Source organism: Sinohyriopsis cumingii, chromosome 18 (assembly GCF_028554795.1).
Source record: "Sinohyriopsis cumingii isolate HCF-2022 chromosome 18, ASM2855479v2, whole genome shotgun sequence".
Taxonomy (NCBI): domain Eukaryota; kingdom Metazoa; phylum Mollusca; class Bivalvia; order Unionida; family Unionidae; genus Sinohyriopsis; species Sinohyriopsis cumingii.
Window position 1 is genome coordinate 26905109 of NC_142978.1, and position 19819 is coordinate 26924927.

At 36.7% G+C, this 19819-nt stretch overlaps 2 protein-coding genes across 5 annotated transcripts in view; one reads left to right on the plus strand and one right to left on the minus strand.

Annotated features, from left to right (window-relative positions):
• The window catches only part of LOC149776266 (NADH-ubiquinone oxidoreductase 75 kDa subunit, mitochondrial-like), a 123557-nt gene extending 107212 nt beyond the window's left edge, over positions 1 to 16345 (minus strand). The window contains exons 1-3 of one of the 2 annotated variants that reach the window (XM_089942694.1): positions 16324 to 16345; positions 6784 to 6851; positions 542 to 633 (exon numbers count right to left, since the gene is read on the minus strand). In XM_089942694.1, coding sequence (XP_089798820.1) covers positions 542 to 633; positions 6784 to 6844 — 153 coding nt within the window. In that variant the 5' untranslated portion in view covers positions 6845 to 6851; positions 16324 to 16345. Of the gene's footprint in view, positions 1 to 541; positions 634 to 6783; positions 6852 to 16270 lie in introns of both variants that reach the window. The other variant, XM_089942693.1, reaches the window with a different exon arrangement.
• Positions 16346 to 16567: 222 nt separating this feature from the next.
• LOC149776267 (elongation factor 1-beta-like) overlaps positions 16568 to 19819 on the plus strand; it is a 69887-nt gene continuing 66635 nt past the window's right edge. For 2 of the 3 annotated variants that reach the window (XM_089942697.1, XM_089942696.1), the window contains exon 1: positions 16568 to 16726. In XM_089942697.1, coding sequence (XP_089798823.1) covers positions 16647 to 16726 — 80 coding nt within the window. In that variant the 5' untranslated portion in view covers positions 16568 to 16646. Of the gene's footprint in view, positions 16780 to 19819 lie in introns of all 3 variants that reach the window. The other variant, XM_089942698.1, reaches the window with a different exon arrangement.

The following is a 19819-nucleotide window of genomic DNA, read 5'->3' on the forward strand; positions in this document are numbered from 1 at the left end:
CACCCATGCTGGACAAAATTAAAAGTGATCGAAAGGCAACTCTTGCATATGGGCTAAACTGGAGTCAAGGATGTTGGAAGGGCCACAAAGACGACCAGTGGGGCAAAAACAGCCTTTTCATACAATCCAAACTGTCTAATAAACAAGATTAACTTCTAACAAGATTAACTTATAAAAAGATTAAACTTAAATGACCTCAAACAGACTATTCTTTATCTTTATCATAAAATTATGTGATGTTTGTTTTTAGTCAGACATCACATTATGACTATCTAAACATTACTTCTTTTGCATCAAATATTTCGTTATTCTAACAAGCAGAATCACACATCACACAGTGCATGTTCACATATGTGACACAAACAACTGAACAGATTCAGATGTCATATCATGTAATGTACCAACAGATCATGGATTTATGCTGTTCTATTCCACTTATGGTCTCCAGTAAAAGAACAGATCCTGATTTTCTGACAAATTACTGCAGATTTGGGTCTATATTATTTTTAGTTTATACACAGAAAAACCATGGGAAATTTACCTGCAACACTGTGGTTCCAGGGTCAACAAGCACACGTTTGTCATCGACAAAGACTTCAATCTTTTCAGGCACTGCTGTGCTACTACAACGGGCTGAAAATCAAATATATTCCAGATAAGAAGGTGAATGAATTAAACTAATAATATAATGACTCATTCAAAGGAAGTATAAAGAATTTTCAGGAAACCTTGATATGAAAATTTCTTCCTTTCAACTTTTGAGTGCTGAAACCATATCTAACATTCCTGAGAAACTACTGCATACCAAACATGCATTTCGTTTTATATGTCCAAGTTAACATGTTTACAAGATATCTGTAAATGCCAGGAAAGAATTTCAAAGTAGTCACCATAGTGGCCACATTAAATGCTCACAAGGCACCAATTTCATTTAGAACCAACTAGAGGTTTTAAGAAGTCTTTGGATAAACACTTTATGTTAATAAACCATCCAATCAAGTGAAGTATCAATAACAAGATTTACAAAAATGACCCTATGACAGTCATACTGTATCTTAGATTAGGACATTATAAGAAATCTTTTGGTAAAAGGTACAGGTCAATATAATATGTCCTTCGGAAATACAAATAAGATTTTTAAGATGGCCACCATGGCAGCCTTATTAGATGGCAACATCTCCATTTAAGACCAACCAAAAAGCATATTAAGTCTTTTGGTGAAAACCTGCATGTTAAAAGACCATCCATTCCAATGCAGTATTGACAACAAAATGTTCAAGACTGCCACTGTGGCAGCTGTAATAGATGTCAGATTGGTACCATTCACATTTAGAACCAAACAGAAATTATAAGAAGTCTTTTGGTGAAATCTTGCTGATATGCTAATACACTGTGCATTCTACACAAGTAGAGAAAAACTTTTCAAGATAACCACCACAGGAGCTATAATGGAGGTATGATTGTTACCACTTCCATATGAGACCAAACTGAGAACAAATGAAGTCTTCTGGTGAAAACTTGATGTTCATAAGACCATCCATTCAGAAGTATCAACAAGATTTTCAAGATGGCTACCATGGCAGCTACATTATATGTTAGATTAGTTCCATTTTCATTAGACATCAAGACATTATAAGAAGTCTTTTGATGAAGGCTCCATGTCAATATGACCATCTAACAAGACTTTCAAAATGGCTGCCATGGTGGCCATACTGGAAGTCAGACTGCATAATTTTCATACCGAACCATTTACACATAAAATGTCTCCAGGTGAAAACCACAGGTAGGTAAGATTTTCTGTACAGAACGAATAATAGAAACATGATTTTCAAGATAGCTGCCACAGCAGACATACTGTTTGTTTGATTTGGCATCATTTTCACTCAAGGCCAACTAGACACCATAAGAAGTCTTTTACTGAAACCGTGTCATTATGACCATCCATTCAGGAGTAGTAGTGGTAAGATTTCCAAGATGGTCACTGTGGACAGACTAGACATTTGGATGAATGTGTAGGTGTGTGTGTGTGAGTTTATTTCATGGCAATTCTCAAACCAGTTTAAGAGGAGTAGTGAAAACAGACTTGTAATAATGTACAAATGATGGACAACAAGCATCTTATAAGGTCGTCAGGTCTATCACCAGTTGAACTACTAATAAATGATGAAATGTGAAAAAGCTGCACGAGCCAAAATATAAAATATTAAGAAGATATTAAAGACATGACATACCCTCAACTCTTATCTGCTGCTCTAAATATCAGGATGCTTAACAAACTGTAAACAATATCATGCAGATGCTATTGCAACATTCAGCATGCACCCATACAAATATATGTACAGACAGCCATTATCTGCTAGTCACAACAAGTGGCTGGCAAATTTACTTGACTTAAAACAGTAATCACTTTTCTGAAGAAACTTCCTGTAAAGTGTTCTTTTATAGACGGCCTTAAATGTAAGTGATGACAAGGGTGAATAACTCTGCAGCATCTGATGTTGTTTTGCAATTAGACCACATATACCTCTTGATATTTAAAAATACTGTAAAATGAATATAAGAATAGACTGCTTAGTTCTTCAAAATCACAGCCTCATCATCATGGGATCAGAATTGGAAAATTCATAAAATTATCTACATGTACATCATAGAGTTTTTCGAGAAATACTTTAAAACATTAATTTTTTTAATATTCTATATCTATATCTGGAAAAGTCTGAAAATTATTTGGCAAGATTTATAACTTACTCCAGGCTGGCATATAACCCCTCCCCACTACAAATGTCACTTGTCCACATTCAAGTTTCATTTGTCCAAGGCAACTGGACCAATCTTAATGTCCTGCTCTACAGTGTTCCTTTTAACAACTCCAAATGAAAAGAAGGTACACCACTCCCTTGATAACTAGAGCCCTGATAATTCACATACCCGCTTATAACGCGGTATCAGGCATGCATCACATTTTTTAAACCCGAAAATACAAAAAAAATATATCCCTATGTGTTGAACTTGAAGAAAATCGCTATCAAAATTGATAACAGAAACTTTGATGTATCGCTCATTTTATCGTTGAAAATGGTAGATACGACCTGGAAATTATAATCAACACTATGAAATATCAAATTTAAAAATAACTCATACAATTTTTTACATTTTACTTCTAACCAACATTCCTAGTACACCGCAATTAACAGTATGTAAGGAAATATCGATCAATGAAAATGTCATGCCGAGTGGAGGCAGTACTTTAATAAATAAAACAAATTAAATAATTTTTTTATCAATTGAAATTTGGGTTCTAGTTCCATCGTTTAGTTCCTTTAAAGTGTAATCGTCATAAGTGCAATGTGTCCTCATGTAATTAAACATAAAATGCGTCAATCTACCGTAACAGCTATGTTTGTCAGCATTTCTCTGAGAACCTAATTAAGTGCCGACTGTGTTTTGATAACTGACTTGTGGAAGTATTTGTTGTATTGTTGCACTGAATTAAAAGCTGGCCTCCTTTATATTATCATGTTAATTATGTCTTTTGAATGAAAAAAGGAGGTGGAATAAAAGAAAAGTTAAAAGGCACAAAAATCGAACTTAAAATCTAGCGGCCTTGGTCATATGTCGGGTGAACTCACTTCATCTGATCAATCGAACACTGTAATAAACATTATTGTGTATGTAACAGAAACTACCTTAAATTAACCGACTCTTTCAAAATTGTGATCAAAGATAACAAGGCAGCAAAGCGAAAAGAATACAGCATAAAATAAAGAGCTTGATTTCAGATACGTACCATTGTGGGCAAGCGAGTTTGGTGGTGTATCAACAGTTAGTCTAGTTCCCAAATTGTGGACTACTGACTTGGCAAGATACTATTAAATACCACTGCAGGAACCAGACTCATCAAGAAAACAAAAAGCAGTGACGTAATATACATATTTTTCGCGTACACGTGATGTTGTTCAAACCGGTTGGAATGATCTTTCATTTGTTGAATATTTTGAGAGAACAAAAATGTTATTTAAACAGAATAACAAACAACTTCATTAGAAAAAGCATATTATTAAAAATTATTATCGACGTGATTGTAAAATGAGGATTCGGTCTTTAAACAGCCCAGTACCTTAAGGCCCCCCCCCCCCCAGCCCGTATGCTTTTCTTGATGTCAAAGCAATTTTTTTCAATTTTTGGAGGTCCCTCGGTAACTCGTGCCTCACTTATAGTGCGGTCTATGTTTTGTGGACCCCATTGTGCACACTTTATCGAGGGAGATGTGTATTTAGCTTAGAAAAAGAATATTGTACTGTACATGTGTATAATGCATACATGCCAACCCCAGATGAAGAAAAAGTTTAATCCAAGTGGGCAAAAAGAGGAATCCAAGCGGAAAAAGAGTAATCCACATATAACATGATAAAAATTCAATGAACAATGATTTATTTGCCCCTTTTGTGTTTTAACATCCTTTACTGCTTCAAGTTTTCATATGTAGCACTTTTAGCTTTAGAAAGCAACGGATTATCATGTTGCATTTTAAAACCCTTTGTACCAGTTGAGACCATGAATGTTCTGCACACCAGTAGAGCACAGTACTGGGTTACTGAGCCTGGATCTGAATTCAGTTGTATTTTCGTTAACACATTAACCCCGGGAGGTTTTTGTTGTTTTCGTCTGAAATTCAAGCCGGAAAGCTATTTCTGAATACATCCAAAAACACCAACTTCAAGGTGATCATCCAATAACATACTGCCTAGTTGTGTTAGAAACATCATTTTTCACTGGCTATTTGGCTCGTGCATGAGCAGAAGGGTAAAAGTCGGAGTTCTTTTTCTTCTTTTTTCTTTTCTTTTTGTGCTAGGCGGAGCCATTATTTTTGTTTTGAGACCACACTTTATTCCAAATGCCCATCTTATCCTACTTTTTACAAAGGTACATCTGTTTGCAGTTCATACTAGTTTGCCTTAGATTGGAGACCAAAAGGTCTAAAATTTGGACACAAAATCGGATCCGACACGGGCAAATTTTGGGTAGAAGACAGTCTGGTCCAAAAAATGAGGTTTTTCCCTCTGTATTTTGTAGTGCAACTAGAAATTCCAGATTATTTGGTATCATTGTAGAGCTACATCTGTCTACCTTTCTACAATACTACCTACTTTAGTGTATCATGCATGACCATGAGGCTACAGAGCTCGGCAGTAGGCTACTACCTCCTACCATGTTAACTCATCACTAGGGGTTAATGTGTTAACAATACTGAACAATCTCTCACAGTCAGCATTAGAATGGTAAAGAACCAATATTCCTTTCATAACCTGACAAAGAAGAGGAAATTTATATCTTCCAGTGATTGGGTCTTTTAGCTGGGAAATAAGGTGCCATTGCACATCAACTCTATCTGCATTAAGTATATTGTCAGGTAGAATCCCAACTTGATACTTCAAGAATTCTCCTTCCAGATGATCCAAGGTAGACAAGGATGGTAATAGAAAGGGATATCTCTTAACAAAGAATCAAACACTTTTAATGCTTTTTGACTGTCTCTCATTTACATCAGCAACTGAAGCATTTAAAAGCACTTCATCTCCATGTGGGAATTTCTGGAGCATGTTATCACAGGCTGTAGCATAATAATGTCTAACATTATCATAGAACACCTTCACAGCAAGAGTAGAATTGTGTTTTATGAATTCTCTTTGCTTCTGCACCAATAGCAAGATCTTCATTATCTTTCTATTAAGAACTCGGTAAATAACACCTCTGCATTTATAACATTCATGTCAGCACTTGAGTTCTGCTGTAGATAAGAAGTTACCTTAGTATTGGAGTTCATAAGACAAGCTAATTTGATGTGTTTCTTCATTTTCAAGTGTTTCTCCACATGAAATTTACCACCATGCCCAATATTAAAATCGTTTCCACACAGACTGCAATGAGCATGATGCTGCCCTAGAATGCAATGCTGTATTATGCCATTTATGTAATCATCTTTGGAGGATCAGGTTTTTTTGTCTTTTTCTGATCCATCTGTGAAATTCTTGGAAAAAATATATGTACTCTAACACACACATCAACTAGAATCCATCTGATGACTTTTAGCGCCAAATAGTAAAATTCATTCCACATGGCCTTCAATAGACATCACGTGATGCTGCCCTCATGTCTTCATCTTTGGAGGATTCTGTTATTTTTTGTTTAATTTATTTTTTGCCTTTTTCTAATCCATCAGTGAAATTATTTGAAAGGAGATGTTTTTACTCTCATACATGCATCGACTAAAATAAATTATACTCTTTAGCGCCAAATAACTATAGACCGGTTCTATACTAAATATGATTTAGAACAAAGAATCTGACAGTAAAGATTAAAAATTAGAAAACCAGTCTGTTCTCTCCTCACTAAGCCATATAGGTGCTATAAACAGAATACGAGGTCGAAAGTTTGAAAGTAGAACCAGCGTGTTTCTTGGTAATAGGATAGTTGCTATAAATAGAACATAATACTGTAAGGAAAGTGCACGCAAGTCCACAGACCAGCGTACTCTTATATTGTAGCTGCGTAGAAGCCGTCTTTTCTAAAACACTGTTAATAAAAATGAAAAAACAAATAACTGATTTGTTTGGGAAGGTGGATATACTGAAAAAGTGTTTACGCGTAAGGCATAATTTAGTGAAAACAAAGCTTAATGATTACGCCAAAAGCATAATGGTTGGCATGTACGATAATGTAACTCAACTGCCTAAAATCCAGAACTAAAATAAAATTACTTTCATATTTATGTAAATTACCCACCTGCAAGAGACCAGGCATGCCTGACTTTCAGACCCCTTGACAGTGGCCAAAGACGCAGCATCTCCACTCTGAAATGATTAAACATGACAGCCTGACAAAGTCTTGCAAACACATACATCACACTATTTTTGGTAATTTCCTTTTACATATAGAGACAGCAGCATATCATACACATGTATTCTACTGTATTGTAAAAAATACAACAATTTCCCATTTCTCCTGCGTTCTTTTTAAGATCGGAAGCCAATACTTCAAGCTACATGTCACTGTGTAATAGTTTCACACCAAAGTTTAGCTCAGAGATATGAAATTATTCTAACCTGGGTTTCCTTCAAATATTTCAACCCCATTTTTCACATTTGGACATTTAGGATGGAGTGTGGGTTCAGAGCAATTACATATAGTAAAAAATTGGAATCTACCAACACCGTAACATGGCATACCAGTGGGCTTAGCAAATTCAAACCGTTATATCGATAGGAAAAGGACTTATTTTCTCAAAAATGGCAAGGATTATAATCGCTATGTATTTAATCTGCTGACAGACTTGACAAAACTCAGTATAGAGGAAACCTGACCTAGTACTAGCCATTTGCGTTAATAGTCATATGACTTCACAAATCTCAAAAAACTACATCGGAAGTCAAATAGACCATTCTCAGAATGTATTCATGTGACCCTGGGTCAACAAATCCAAAATAAGGCTAAGCTAGGCCCCAGCTTCATTTTACCTCGCAACAATGGCTGCTACAATTGATACTGGCAAGGGAAAAATTCATGACGAATATTAATGTGTTCCATTGTTCAATGGCAATGCTAGAATTCACACAGATTTAAGCTTCCACCATATTCCATCAGTGAAGATATAGATGAGGCTAGCTGCTGGGGCCAACACAGAGAAGCATGTAAAAAGAGAATTATCAAATGCCCCAACTGCAGAGAACCACACCACCCCAGAGCATCTAAATGCCTCAGCACTATCAAAGAAAATAAATAATTAACCTCATTAATGCCAAACATTTGATGTATCAGGCAGCAAAAAAAACACACAATTGATAACAGCAACACATCTTCTATCAAATTGCAACAAAGTAAGTCACCTAATCTCTCAACTCCAACCACACACACAAAAAAATCCACCTCCACAAAAAACTAACCCCTCCCAAACTGTACCAAAATCTGAAACCAAATCAGCAGGAATGCAACCAGTAAAAAATCAAAGCTATAACAATACCAAAAACAAAACCAACGTCATACACCCCCCCCACCGAGGTTATCAAAACATCATCACATGGCAGATGTGGATTAAACTGTTCAAAGAGATAATTAAATCTAAAAGCACCAGACCCCCACATTAGAATACATAATAGAACACCTAAACTCAAAAGTGTTACCAAACATTATCATGCTAAACTCACAAGTACTCTTCAGACCATCATCATAACCACAACCACCACCAATCTCAATGGATAACACAACTAAAAAAAAACCTTACTATCTAGCAATGGAATTGCAGGGGCCTATCCAAAAACCTACCTGAACTAATACACAAAATCATTGATGCAATCAATAAACCTGACATAATCCGCCTCCAGGAAACACACTTACCAGAGAATCCGAAACATATACCCAAAATCTCCAGATGCTCAACAGGCATATTCAAAAGTCGCAGCAATGGGAAAAAGGGAGGAGGACTTGCAATATTTCTAACTGATTACCTGCCCTATTCTGAAACATTAACGATCCCAATGCCAATAAACATAAATAAAAACAATTGAAATTCAAAACTGTATTAGTCAACATTTGATCGAATAATGACATATATATGACCCAGGGGGCAATAACAACCCAATCAGCTTAGAATCTTATCGACAAATTTCCACTAACCAGTATGGAAATCTAATTATTTGTGGTGACTTCACTGCTAACAATGAACTATGGTGAGAAAGTAGAAGGGATAAAAGAGGCAAATTAATTGAAGAATTGGATTGCTCAATCAAACCTAACTATACTCAATGACGGGTCTAAAACTCAACTTAATCCTGAGGATGGCTCCCTCTCAGCAACTGATCTTACTTTATGGGCACCCAAATTAGCCCAACTTACAAACTGGTGGGTTGATCAAGTTAACCCTTTACCTCACAGAACATAGTGACAAAGTGCAGCACGCTATAAACAGAACACCTGTTACCAAGTCGACAGCATACGCATAGGCCTGCCTGTGAACTGTTAAGCAATGTAGTGTATGTTACGTTTAACAACAGTTTTAACCATTTTACATTCTTGGTACACGTCTATTACAATGGAAAAAATTTAAGAGTAAAGTCTGATTTGTTATAGCTGTGTAAATATTTTTCATGGAAGAATTTTTTATGTGCTTTAAAATCTTGAGAGAACTCGTTCACTGTCATGTCAGTGAGGCCGCGTGACCAACCGTAGCTGCCATTTCCCATACTTGAAATTTACATGTTTTTCATCTGTGTCTATATCACTAAGTCATCTGAATTTGATAATCAATAAAAACTAATTGCTGCCTTCATAAATATCAGAGCCTTTACCTAAGTTATTGAATCTTTCATAGTTGTGATTCTAATCGTGAAAACTTCGTAAGTACTGAATGAAATCCTGCCTGTGAACTGTTAAGCAACGTAGTGTATGTTACGTTTAACAGCAATTTTCACCATTTTAAATTTTTGGTACACATATATGTGGAAAAACTTAAGAGTAAAGCCCGATTGTTACAGCTGTGTAATTATTTTTCACAGAAGAATTTTGTATGTGCTTTAAAATCGAGAGAACTCGTTCACCGTCATGTCAGCGAGGCCGCGTGACCAACCGTAGCTGCCATTTCCGATACTCGAAATTTACAAGGTTTTCGTGTGCGTCTACATTACTAAGTCATCTGAATTTGATAATTTATAAAAACTAATTGAGGTAAAGGATTAACACATTAGGTAGCGACCATTTCTCCATCATAATCTCCCTCCAAATATCAGTTCAGCACAACCCCCATGAAGCCCCACCCAAATGGAGATATGATAAAGCTGATTGGGGTAACTTTAGAAACATCCTAGCCGCTATTAATACCAATGAGCTAGAAGACCCAGATATAACAATATTCCATGACAATGTAATTAATACTGCTACCCTAAATAACAAACACTCAATCAGAACCATGGTGGGATGATCAATGTCAAAAAGCACATAGAGATAAAATAAAGCCCATAACAAATATAAGCGAACAAGCGACTCAGTAGATTTCATCCAATATAAAGACAAAGAAAAACGCCTTCAAAGGATCATGAAACTAGTCAAAGAGAAAACATGGCAACACTTCTGCTCCAAATTGAACCTCAAATCTAACTCTAAACAAGTATGGGACAAAATAAAATCTATCCTGGGGGGGGGGGGGGAGCTATCAACCTAAGCTGAAAAATGTTACAACCATAACAAAGATGACCTACTTGCTAACCATTTCTTGGCCATCAGCAGTAATACCAATCACACTTAGAACTTCCAAGAACACAGACAGAAAGCTGAAACCACACTTCCTAACCTCTTTAAAGACCTAGGGTTCAAGAACTCACATTTAAATTCTGAAATCACCTATACGAATGGAAAAAGCACTAGGGTCTGAAAAAGAAACCTCACCTGGGAAAGATCAAATTGGATATATCATATAAAAAAATCTTCCAAATAATATGACAACAACCATTATAAAAATGCTCAACCAAATTTGGCAAAGTGGAAAACTACCACTCAGCTGGAAACAAGCAATTGTCATTCCAATCCCTAAACCAGGTAAAAACCCTAATAATATTAACTCATATCGTCCCATCTCCTTCACTAATAACATAAGTAAAATGATGGAAACAAACCTAGCCAATAGATTAAAACACCACCTAGAAAGGATCAAACTCGTATCAGAAAACCAAGGTGGCTTCCATAACCGGCGCTCCACCACAGATCAACTTTTAAGACTAGAAGCAGATATCAAACTAGCTTTCAACTCCAAAAGAAAATCAGACAGACAACTTATAGCAGTCTTCCTTGACCCTGAAAAAGTATTTGATCTTGTCTGGACCAAAGAATTAATTGCAAAACTCAAACACTTTGGAATTACTAGATGCATGTTTAACTGGTTCGAAAACTTCCTAACAGGTTGCAGAATAATCACTAGAGTAGGAAACACCACCTCAGAAGAATACCTCCTTGAAAATGGTACCCCATGAGGGAGTGTACTCAGTCTCATGCTATTCAACATTATGATTAACAACCTTGCCCTCAACCTAGCGACAAAACAGGTTAACATTTCCCAATGACAGCAGCATCTGGCGGGCACGGAACCCTGCAAACAATCAAGTAGTCTAAAGAAATCCAGAAAGCCTAGATAACATAGAAAGCTGGGCAGATAAATGGAGCTTTAAAATCTCACATGAAAACCGGTTGCAATAATCTTCTCCCCTAAACACAATAACCAGATAATTTACCCAAACTTCTATATTCAAAACCAGTTAATCAAATATGCTAAGGTAGTAAAATTCCTAGGTATGTTTTTCGATAATCCTCTAATTTGGAAACATCAGACTGAACAACTAATTAAAAATTGTAATAAAGATATTAATCTCCGGGGGATCCAATCAAGAAACCTTATTAACCATATATAGATCACTTATATGGTCGAAGCAAGATTACGAAAGATTACGAATGATAAGTTTACAATTCAGCGAAACAAACATTACTGAACAAACTGGATACCATCCAAAGGAAAGCATTATCTGTTTGCACTGGCACTCTACTATACTATGCACATGACTGGACAAACTTCAAGTCCTCAACGATGATCAGCCATTAAAAATAAGAAGACAGGAAATGCTCCTCCGATACTAGAATCAATTAACAAATCACATGCTACAAAAGTAACCATTAGCAAATGCAACAAACCATTGAGTTGCAAACTAGTTCCTAACCTACCAGGTGGCAAACAAATCCTAGAACTCAGGGAAAAGCTACCAACACTTGATCTACAAGAAAAGTATACTCACTCCCCTCACCCCACCCCCTTGGACAAATCATATTCCTAGGATCATCACTAGAGTCACCAATTATGGAAACAAATTGGAATAAGAATCTAAACTCAAAAGCAATAGAAATACAATACTTTGGCTTCATAAAAATTTTCACAGATGGATCCAAAACAACCGTACCCCCCAAGAACAACAGCTGCAATGGTTATTCGTGAATTAAACAAAGAAATGGGATCCAGACTACCAGACCACTGCTCTACTTTCACCACAGAGTTCTGGGCAATAATAGAATCATTAAAATGGATTAAAGACCAAAAAGTTCCAAAAGCAGTTATCATCAGCGACTCACTTAGTGTAATAGAATCCATCAAATCTCACAGCACCAAATCGAGAGAACAATTCTTGGCTAGAGCTGTCTATATGCTTAAGGAATTATCCACAGCAGATCAGATAGTTGAACTCATGTGGATACCATCAAATATAGGAATCCCTGGTAATGAGCTGGCTGACAAAGTCGCAAAAAACATTTTAGGGAACTCTAACCCTGCCCACCTCAGATATAGCATAACAGAAGCCAAAAGCATAACAAGAAACGATATTAACCAGAAATGTCAGCAGCATTACCAAAGGCAGGATACTCTACTCCATTATAAAAGAAACCAATAGGTCCGTCAAACTATCCAAAGTGAAGAGCCCAGACCAAAAAATTATCAATCGCATCGTAGCCAGAAAAACAAAATTAGCAGTAAGTTTTGGCAAACATCTAGGACCCAAGCCAGTGCTAATATCAATTGCTTTCACTGCAAATCCACTGAAGACCTGCCACATATATTCAATAGCTGCTCGAAATATCAGGAAGCTAGAATGGAATTTCAAAAAGACCCCCCCCCCCCATAAACTGGATCCCCAAACACTTAGCCAGTTTCCTTAAAAATAACAACCGCTACATAAATATGATCTACCAAAACATAATTAAATTACTAGATACATCCAAGCTAAAAGAAAAAATAAAATAAAAACATAAAATAAACAACCCGACCTCACTTAAAAATAAATTTCCACTAGCAGATGGGAACCCTCGACATGTCCTGGGGGACCTGAGTACTCAGCAAGGGTGTCCCTCTAGCTTAAAAATAACAACCTGTAAACAGGGATGGTCCTGGCTTTTAAAAAGCTGTCGCCAAAAAAATCGCTAACCTCAATATTTTGTCGCCAATTTTCAAAAAGTGTCGCCAGAACAAGTAGTGTACATTTTTTCAAGTGTTAATTTAGTCTATTAATGTAACAGGCAATGAAAATTACAAAAGATGGGTTAGGTAATACTCTAATTACAACAAGCATTAACAAAATGTTACAAAGTGTTACATGAAGATACGTCGCGATTTTAGGGCTGCCCACTTGTTGAACGCAGTTTCAAAGTCTAATTTTTCACATCTGTACATGCTGATTCTTATTAAATTCTCGAGAGATGAGATGCAGAGTTTATTTCTGATGTCAGTTTTTATGAGGTTCATCTTACTGAATCCACATTCACAGTCTACAGTGCTGACAGGTGACACCAGTAGTCTCTCAGCAGCCCCCCCCCCCTTATGGCTAACTTCACAAAGCTTGTAGTGGATTGCTTCCTAAATCCCAAGAATGATCACTGAATGCTGTATAAATTTTCTCAACAAGCAAAATAGGATCTCCATTCCCACGAATGAAACTTACATGAGTCAACACCTGGCAATATTGGACCGTATATATAAGCATAAATTCACACACTATTTAGGTATTCTTTCACTCCTGTATTTTGAGAAATAAATAATTATTATTAATTATGCAAAACTGTTTTCTTTTTTGCTATTTTTTGTTGCGGAGTTTAAGTCTCTGCAGCCGTAACACGGGATTGATGGCAAAAGGAAAAGATCAATGAGTAAAATGCTGCACTGGCGACAGATATAATTGTGATTGAGATTTTTTCCATTTGCTTTGTATATATACGCAGTAGTCGGTACTTCAAAGGTTATCAGTTTTCTATGAAGGTTCAACAAAACTATTGTATTGGTATATGTAAAAAAAAAAAAAAAAAAAAAAAAAAAATAACAGAAGGATTAGCCATTCAATTAATTGTATCTGTTCTATTCGCGTCTTCAGAAGTCGGTCAGTTGTAGGTATAGTGCGGTAGCATGATTGACTGTATCACAGCATACAGTACTCAGCCCAGATGTCAGCATAAGCAGATTATGATGTAACAATGCACTGTAAAGATGGGGTTGTCAATAAGAACAAAGGATCGTTTGTTTAACAGATTGATTCCAATGCATTGCTTAGTCAAGTTTGTGGCTTCCTTTCGTTCTGGCTTTAAATTTATTCAGTCCAAATCCATGATTGTATGTACAAATTAAATAACCAAAAAGTCTGTCGCCAAAAAAATCGCCAGATGGGATATTTTTGTCGCCAATAAGGAAAAAAAATCGCAATTTGCGACATTGGCGAAGCCCAGGACGATCCCTGCTGTAAAACATATATAACCCACACAAATACTCTCTAAAATCAGATTAACATATGTAGACGGTCGCTTTTGATACGTCCCTAGGGACCTGAATACTCAGCAAAGGTCTTCTTAAATCCCAAATATATCCTTAAAAATCAACAAAAATATTTTTTTTTTTAAATCTTCTTCTCTGCTCTCTCTCTAGCCTTAACATGAAAGACATCCAATGCAACCGAGCTCATCTTTAGAACAACTTGAGACACAAGAACCAAAACTCAAAAAAGTACATCCATTTAGACCAGTACCCGTGAATGAGCGGACTCCTGCCTGCAGATGGTCGCCTGCCTTCCTGGTCACTACCTCCCTTGCTTCAGTCAGGCACAAATAAGTGCACAATGTGCGCATGAAACACATAACATAAATAAAAGCAAAAATAAACGAATAACGCGTGGCACTATGATGTCAGAACCCTTACACAATTCTATCAAGAGGCCTACAAGAACTATCCAGCCCAACAGCTAGCAGAAGCAGCTAACTACATTTTTACTCTACACAACTACCATTTCCCCCAGATTACCCGATAGGAAAAATGGACTGCGGAGAAATGTAAAAATGCAGAAGAAAAACGGAGAACTTTTGCAGGGAACCATTTTGGCTTGGTATCCCGTTTTGATAAAACTATTACGTACACTAACTTGATCCTTCAATCCACCGCTTCAAAATTCAAACCTTTTATGACCTAACAGTGACCAAACTTTTTATATGTCACTCAGACACATTAGTTATTACAAATCTGTACTGCATCTACAACGTACACTATGTACTATAATTTTTACGATTGTTAGGATGTAGGAAAATTTTACAACTTGTTTTGATTTGACCCAATTACACAGGTGGCTAACACATTATTGGCATTTTTTATTGTCCATTAGTACAACTAGACTAAATCTGACTAAGTATGGGCTGGCATTCTTGGGAGTGCACGACATCCATGGCTGGCTTTGTCGAGTTCCTTGCCCTCTTGCCTCTCTCAGACATCGTATAACGGCGGAGATGTGGAACAATTTCCACCCACCTAATGGTAGCTGTCCCGATGTGACCACAGGGGCTCGTTACAAAGAAAATCAAGGGATGGGGGTTCTAACCTGTAATAATATAACACAAGGGAAGACACCGGTCCGCACCCCTCGGAAGTTCCAACACTGCTATTTTATCCTAATTGCGTCTGCTAATTTCCAACTTAGGCCAGTCAATGGTGAAATCCAAGATTGTCCGAATGCAAAATTGCACTGTGAGTAGGGTTAATGTCCAGACGTCAAGATCGGCGAACAATTATTGCATTTTCTCCATTATATCACAAATTGAACGAAGTGTGTCCAGCTGTTTTGAAAACTGAACTATTCTTGATTACGACTGGCCTAAGTTGGAAATTAGCGGACGCAATTAGGATAAAATAGCAGTGATGGAACTGCTGAGGGGTGCGGACTGGTGTCTTCCCTTGTGTTATATTATTACAGATTAGAACCCCCCATCCCTTGATTTTCTTTGTAACGAGCCCCTGTGGATGTGACCAATTGCAATGGGCATTACAAACTGCTTGGATCGACACCTAGTACAGTCAATAACGGACTGAAATCAGCTCTTTGTTAACAGGAGTGTATTGGGCCCATTCCCACGACCTGACGGCTAAATTAGCAGTGCTCCTTGAGCACATAAACGCCTGGGGGTGTGGCACTAATTCCTTCCTCCAGGAACATCTAGCATCCCGCTGTGCGGGAATAAACCCGCACTCGACGTAAATCCAATAATAAATCAAATGAGTACTAACAAGCCTTTGACCAGTCTTCTCCCAAATTTCGAGACATAAGATCATATACTGTCACAAATCGTTGCAATTTGGTTTTAAATGCACTTGCTCTCGTAAAGATTACGTTTCCTAAATAACCGATGGAACTGTCACGAGAAAATTGTTATCATCTATTACCTTTTGTTGTTTTTAATTTCACGGCCTTCAGACCATATTTATAGTACACTCACCTTCGAATGTGTTGAAGAGCACCGGAAGTATATTTTTGATGGGAGTTTTGATAAAAAAAAATAAGACAAATTATTTATGAATAAGCAACTTCGACAATTTTATTAAATATAGACATAACAGCGTGCATTGAAGAAAATTCCATTAAAATATTTAGATAAAATTTAGTTTAATTGTATGTCGGGTTTATTGATCTTCTTAACATATCACAAAGCAATATCAAACTGTATAAAACCCGTCGATATAGTAGTACAACTTCCTTTCTTGGCCGGTCTGCTTGCTGACCACGTTGTGCTACTGAGCTGACAGCTCGTTATACAAAAACATGGGTTTCGGAGACCTAAAATCACGTACAGGACAGCAAACGCTTAACGACTATCTTGCTGACCGCAGTTACATCGAAGGGTAAGCCTGTTACCATCAATGTGTGAAATTGTAGATGCAACAGAACAACTGAAGTAAGTTCAACCACGGGTCCTACTATAGTCTGACTCTACATCCCCGTTTGTTTGTACCCCCCCCCACCGATTTTAAAAACGAGAATGTTTAATGTGATATAAAGTGCAGATAACTAAGTTAATTGAATCATTGATTTATAATTTCTAACCTGACTGTCACCAGAATGTCACTAATGATGACATCCCCTGCACCATTTCATGCTTAACGGACTTTACATACTAACACGGCCCCATATTGCGTACACTATAGGCTAGTTTATTTCCATCAGACAACATAATGACCTAGTTCATCCTGTTCAGCAACTGCCGGATAATTCCTTAAATTACATAACGTTGAGAGTTTGGAATTATATCCCTTTGCATATATGAACAACATATGCACATGAGGAGCAAATTTGGAGTTGTCATTATTTTCCTTTGCTTGATTTGACATTGTAAATATCGGAAGCAGACAACTTATGTATGTACATCTTTAGTCATACACCCCTTTTTTGAAAATGGACTTGTCCAGAAACTGGAAATGGATCCGAGCATGTCCATCTATTACACTGAAAACTTTGTTAAGCATGAAACGTGCATAAGATGATGGTGTTAGGGCCACTCTACTCAGTCAGGTTAGATACTATAAATCAATGAATGAATTGGCAAAGTTCCTTGCACTTTTTATCACATTAAAGGTTTCCATTATTTAAATCGGTAGGGGGGTATAAACAAATGGGTTTGTATTGTCAGACTATAAACACCACAAAGACAGGCAAAGTCTGTTTATTTTTGTTTTATTTATACATATTCATATACATTATACTATATTAACTTTTTTATATATTTAAATTTTTATTTAAAAAAATGGTACGTACGCAACCTTAGTTGTATAGAATATGACAGTCATATAATACAGATAGCGTATGACAAAAGCAATCTCAGTGTGACAAAGCCAGATGTAATTTTATATGATACCATATTGAGAGACACATAATAATATTATGAAAGTAATATAAAATACACAAGTTTAATATAAGTATTTAATCGAATTAAGTATGCCAACATGATGTAAAAAAAAAACTTAAGATATTGAATGACAAAGACAGATTAATTGTGACAATGTAAGATGTACTAATACTTTTATTAAGAATCGATTATGCTACAAACAGTAACATATTATTCTGCTGCTGTTGGCAAAATGAAACGATGGTAATTAGTGATATTCCGCACTTGTAGCAGTTTGTGGCTATTTTGCATTGTCTTGAGCAGTTACACAAATCTGTTCATGCAGTACTGTTCAAACTGTAATAATTTAATCAACCTTTATATACCGGAGTCGACAATCTCAAACATAGGTATTTCTTTTACTTTTGCATATGTATTCTTTTATATTTTTGACAATTAAATATTTTATTAACTTTCATAGTCATATATTCGTGATGTAACTTTTGTCTGAACACACGATTTTCGATAGTTACGATTACCACACCTCACATTATATCACTGTTTACTTGCTTCGTGTCTTTGTAGACCTGTATCATGTCCTTTGATTTGGCTTCTTGGCTATCTTTTGGTCCTTATGGACAGTATATTTCCCATCCAAAGATGTCAGTCCTGAAACACTTGTAGTACTTGCACTTAGGAATTTGCTGAACAGTTGTTGTTTCTCTTCTTCTGTCTTCGGTGTCCATGAAAGTTTGGTAATCTTAAATTTCGAAAATCACGTGTTCAGACAAAAGTTACCCATCCCATATAATGCCCTTCATAGGTCCACCATCTCCACTTTGACTAATTTGAATATGTTTTCAGCCAGTTCGTCGGTTTTTTGGGCTCCCAGTTAAGTTTCACTTTTAATCTCTGGTTCATGCTTTTGGTGTTGTTATTTGTCCAAAGATGGTCTTTGTCACTGGAAATGATGTAGTTCGCCAATTTGTCCTCAACATGCCCAACTTAATACTGCTAGGAAGTCACTATGACGTTGTTCCTCAAAGCTCGCAGAGTCGTTTGCTGTTGCAATGCCGTTTGCTCCGAAAATCATGTCAATGATTTCCTTTCTATCAGTGGTACTCTTTGGGATCTTGTCGGTCATTTGTGAGAGTATATTGTCTTTTAGGTGCTTATAACACAGTTTTCTTGAGCAGCATGGAAATGCCATGTCTATGGCATTGATAATTGCCCGTTCGTCATCAGTTCTCAGGATCATTTCAGTGTTTTTAATTTCCATGTCGAGCACCCCTCTCAAATGCGAAAAAAATCGGAAGTAATTCTGTTGGTGGCCATCCCAATGAAGCATGAGTGGCTCCAGAAGTATTGGTGCATCTCCAGTTCCCTTGCACAGGACCTTTTTAGATTTGTATACCGTGGTTGTGACAAAACACTTTCCCAGTGAAAATGTTCTATCGATGCACACAACACCTTCTTTCAATGATAAACATGACCTCAAGTCCAGTATTTGTTCATTAGTGTATCATATTACTGAGGGTAAGGGATTGTCTCTAGAATGAATAATCTCAGCTACATAAGGATGCTTATCGCTTAACATACATTTAACATTCAAAAGTTCGTCAGCAACGTTCTTTGAACCTACTCCACCTCATTTTTCAGCCTTCACACGAGCCTTAGCATTCTGACACTGTCGGATATTGCGTGGATAATTTAATGATTCATTCTTTGCCGGGTCCGTCAGTTTTCCATACACCTCACTGGTTTTATTTTTATGATGAACCTCTTTCCAAATCCTTTGAAGAGTTTGTGGATTGGTTCGTTCATATATTTCCATGTGGCACTTCCGATGTAGCATACTGTCCAGTATACTCGACAATGGCAACATCTCTGTTGAAGGAACCGACAACTTGTGTAACTCGCTTTCTATAAGAAGGTTGGCATTTTAATGTTGTGTAGCATCTGGTAAATATGACTATATCAGTCTTCTCTGGTTGTGGAACGACCTGTTTCAAAGCTTTTGAACTTTTTTCGTGAGTCTCTGTGTATACTACATTGTCCTTCACTATAACCTGCAGGAGTTTTTTTTTCTTTTCTTGGTCCATCGCCTTTCATC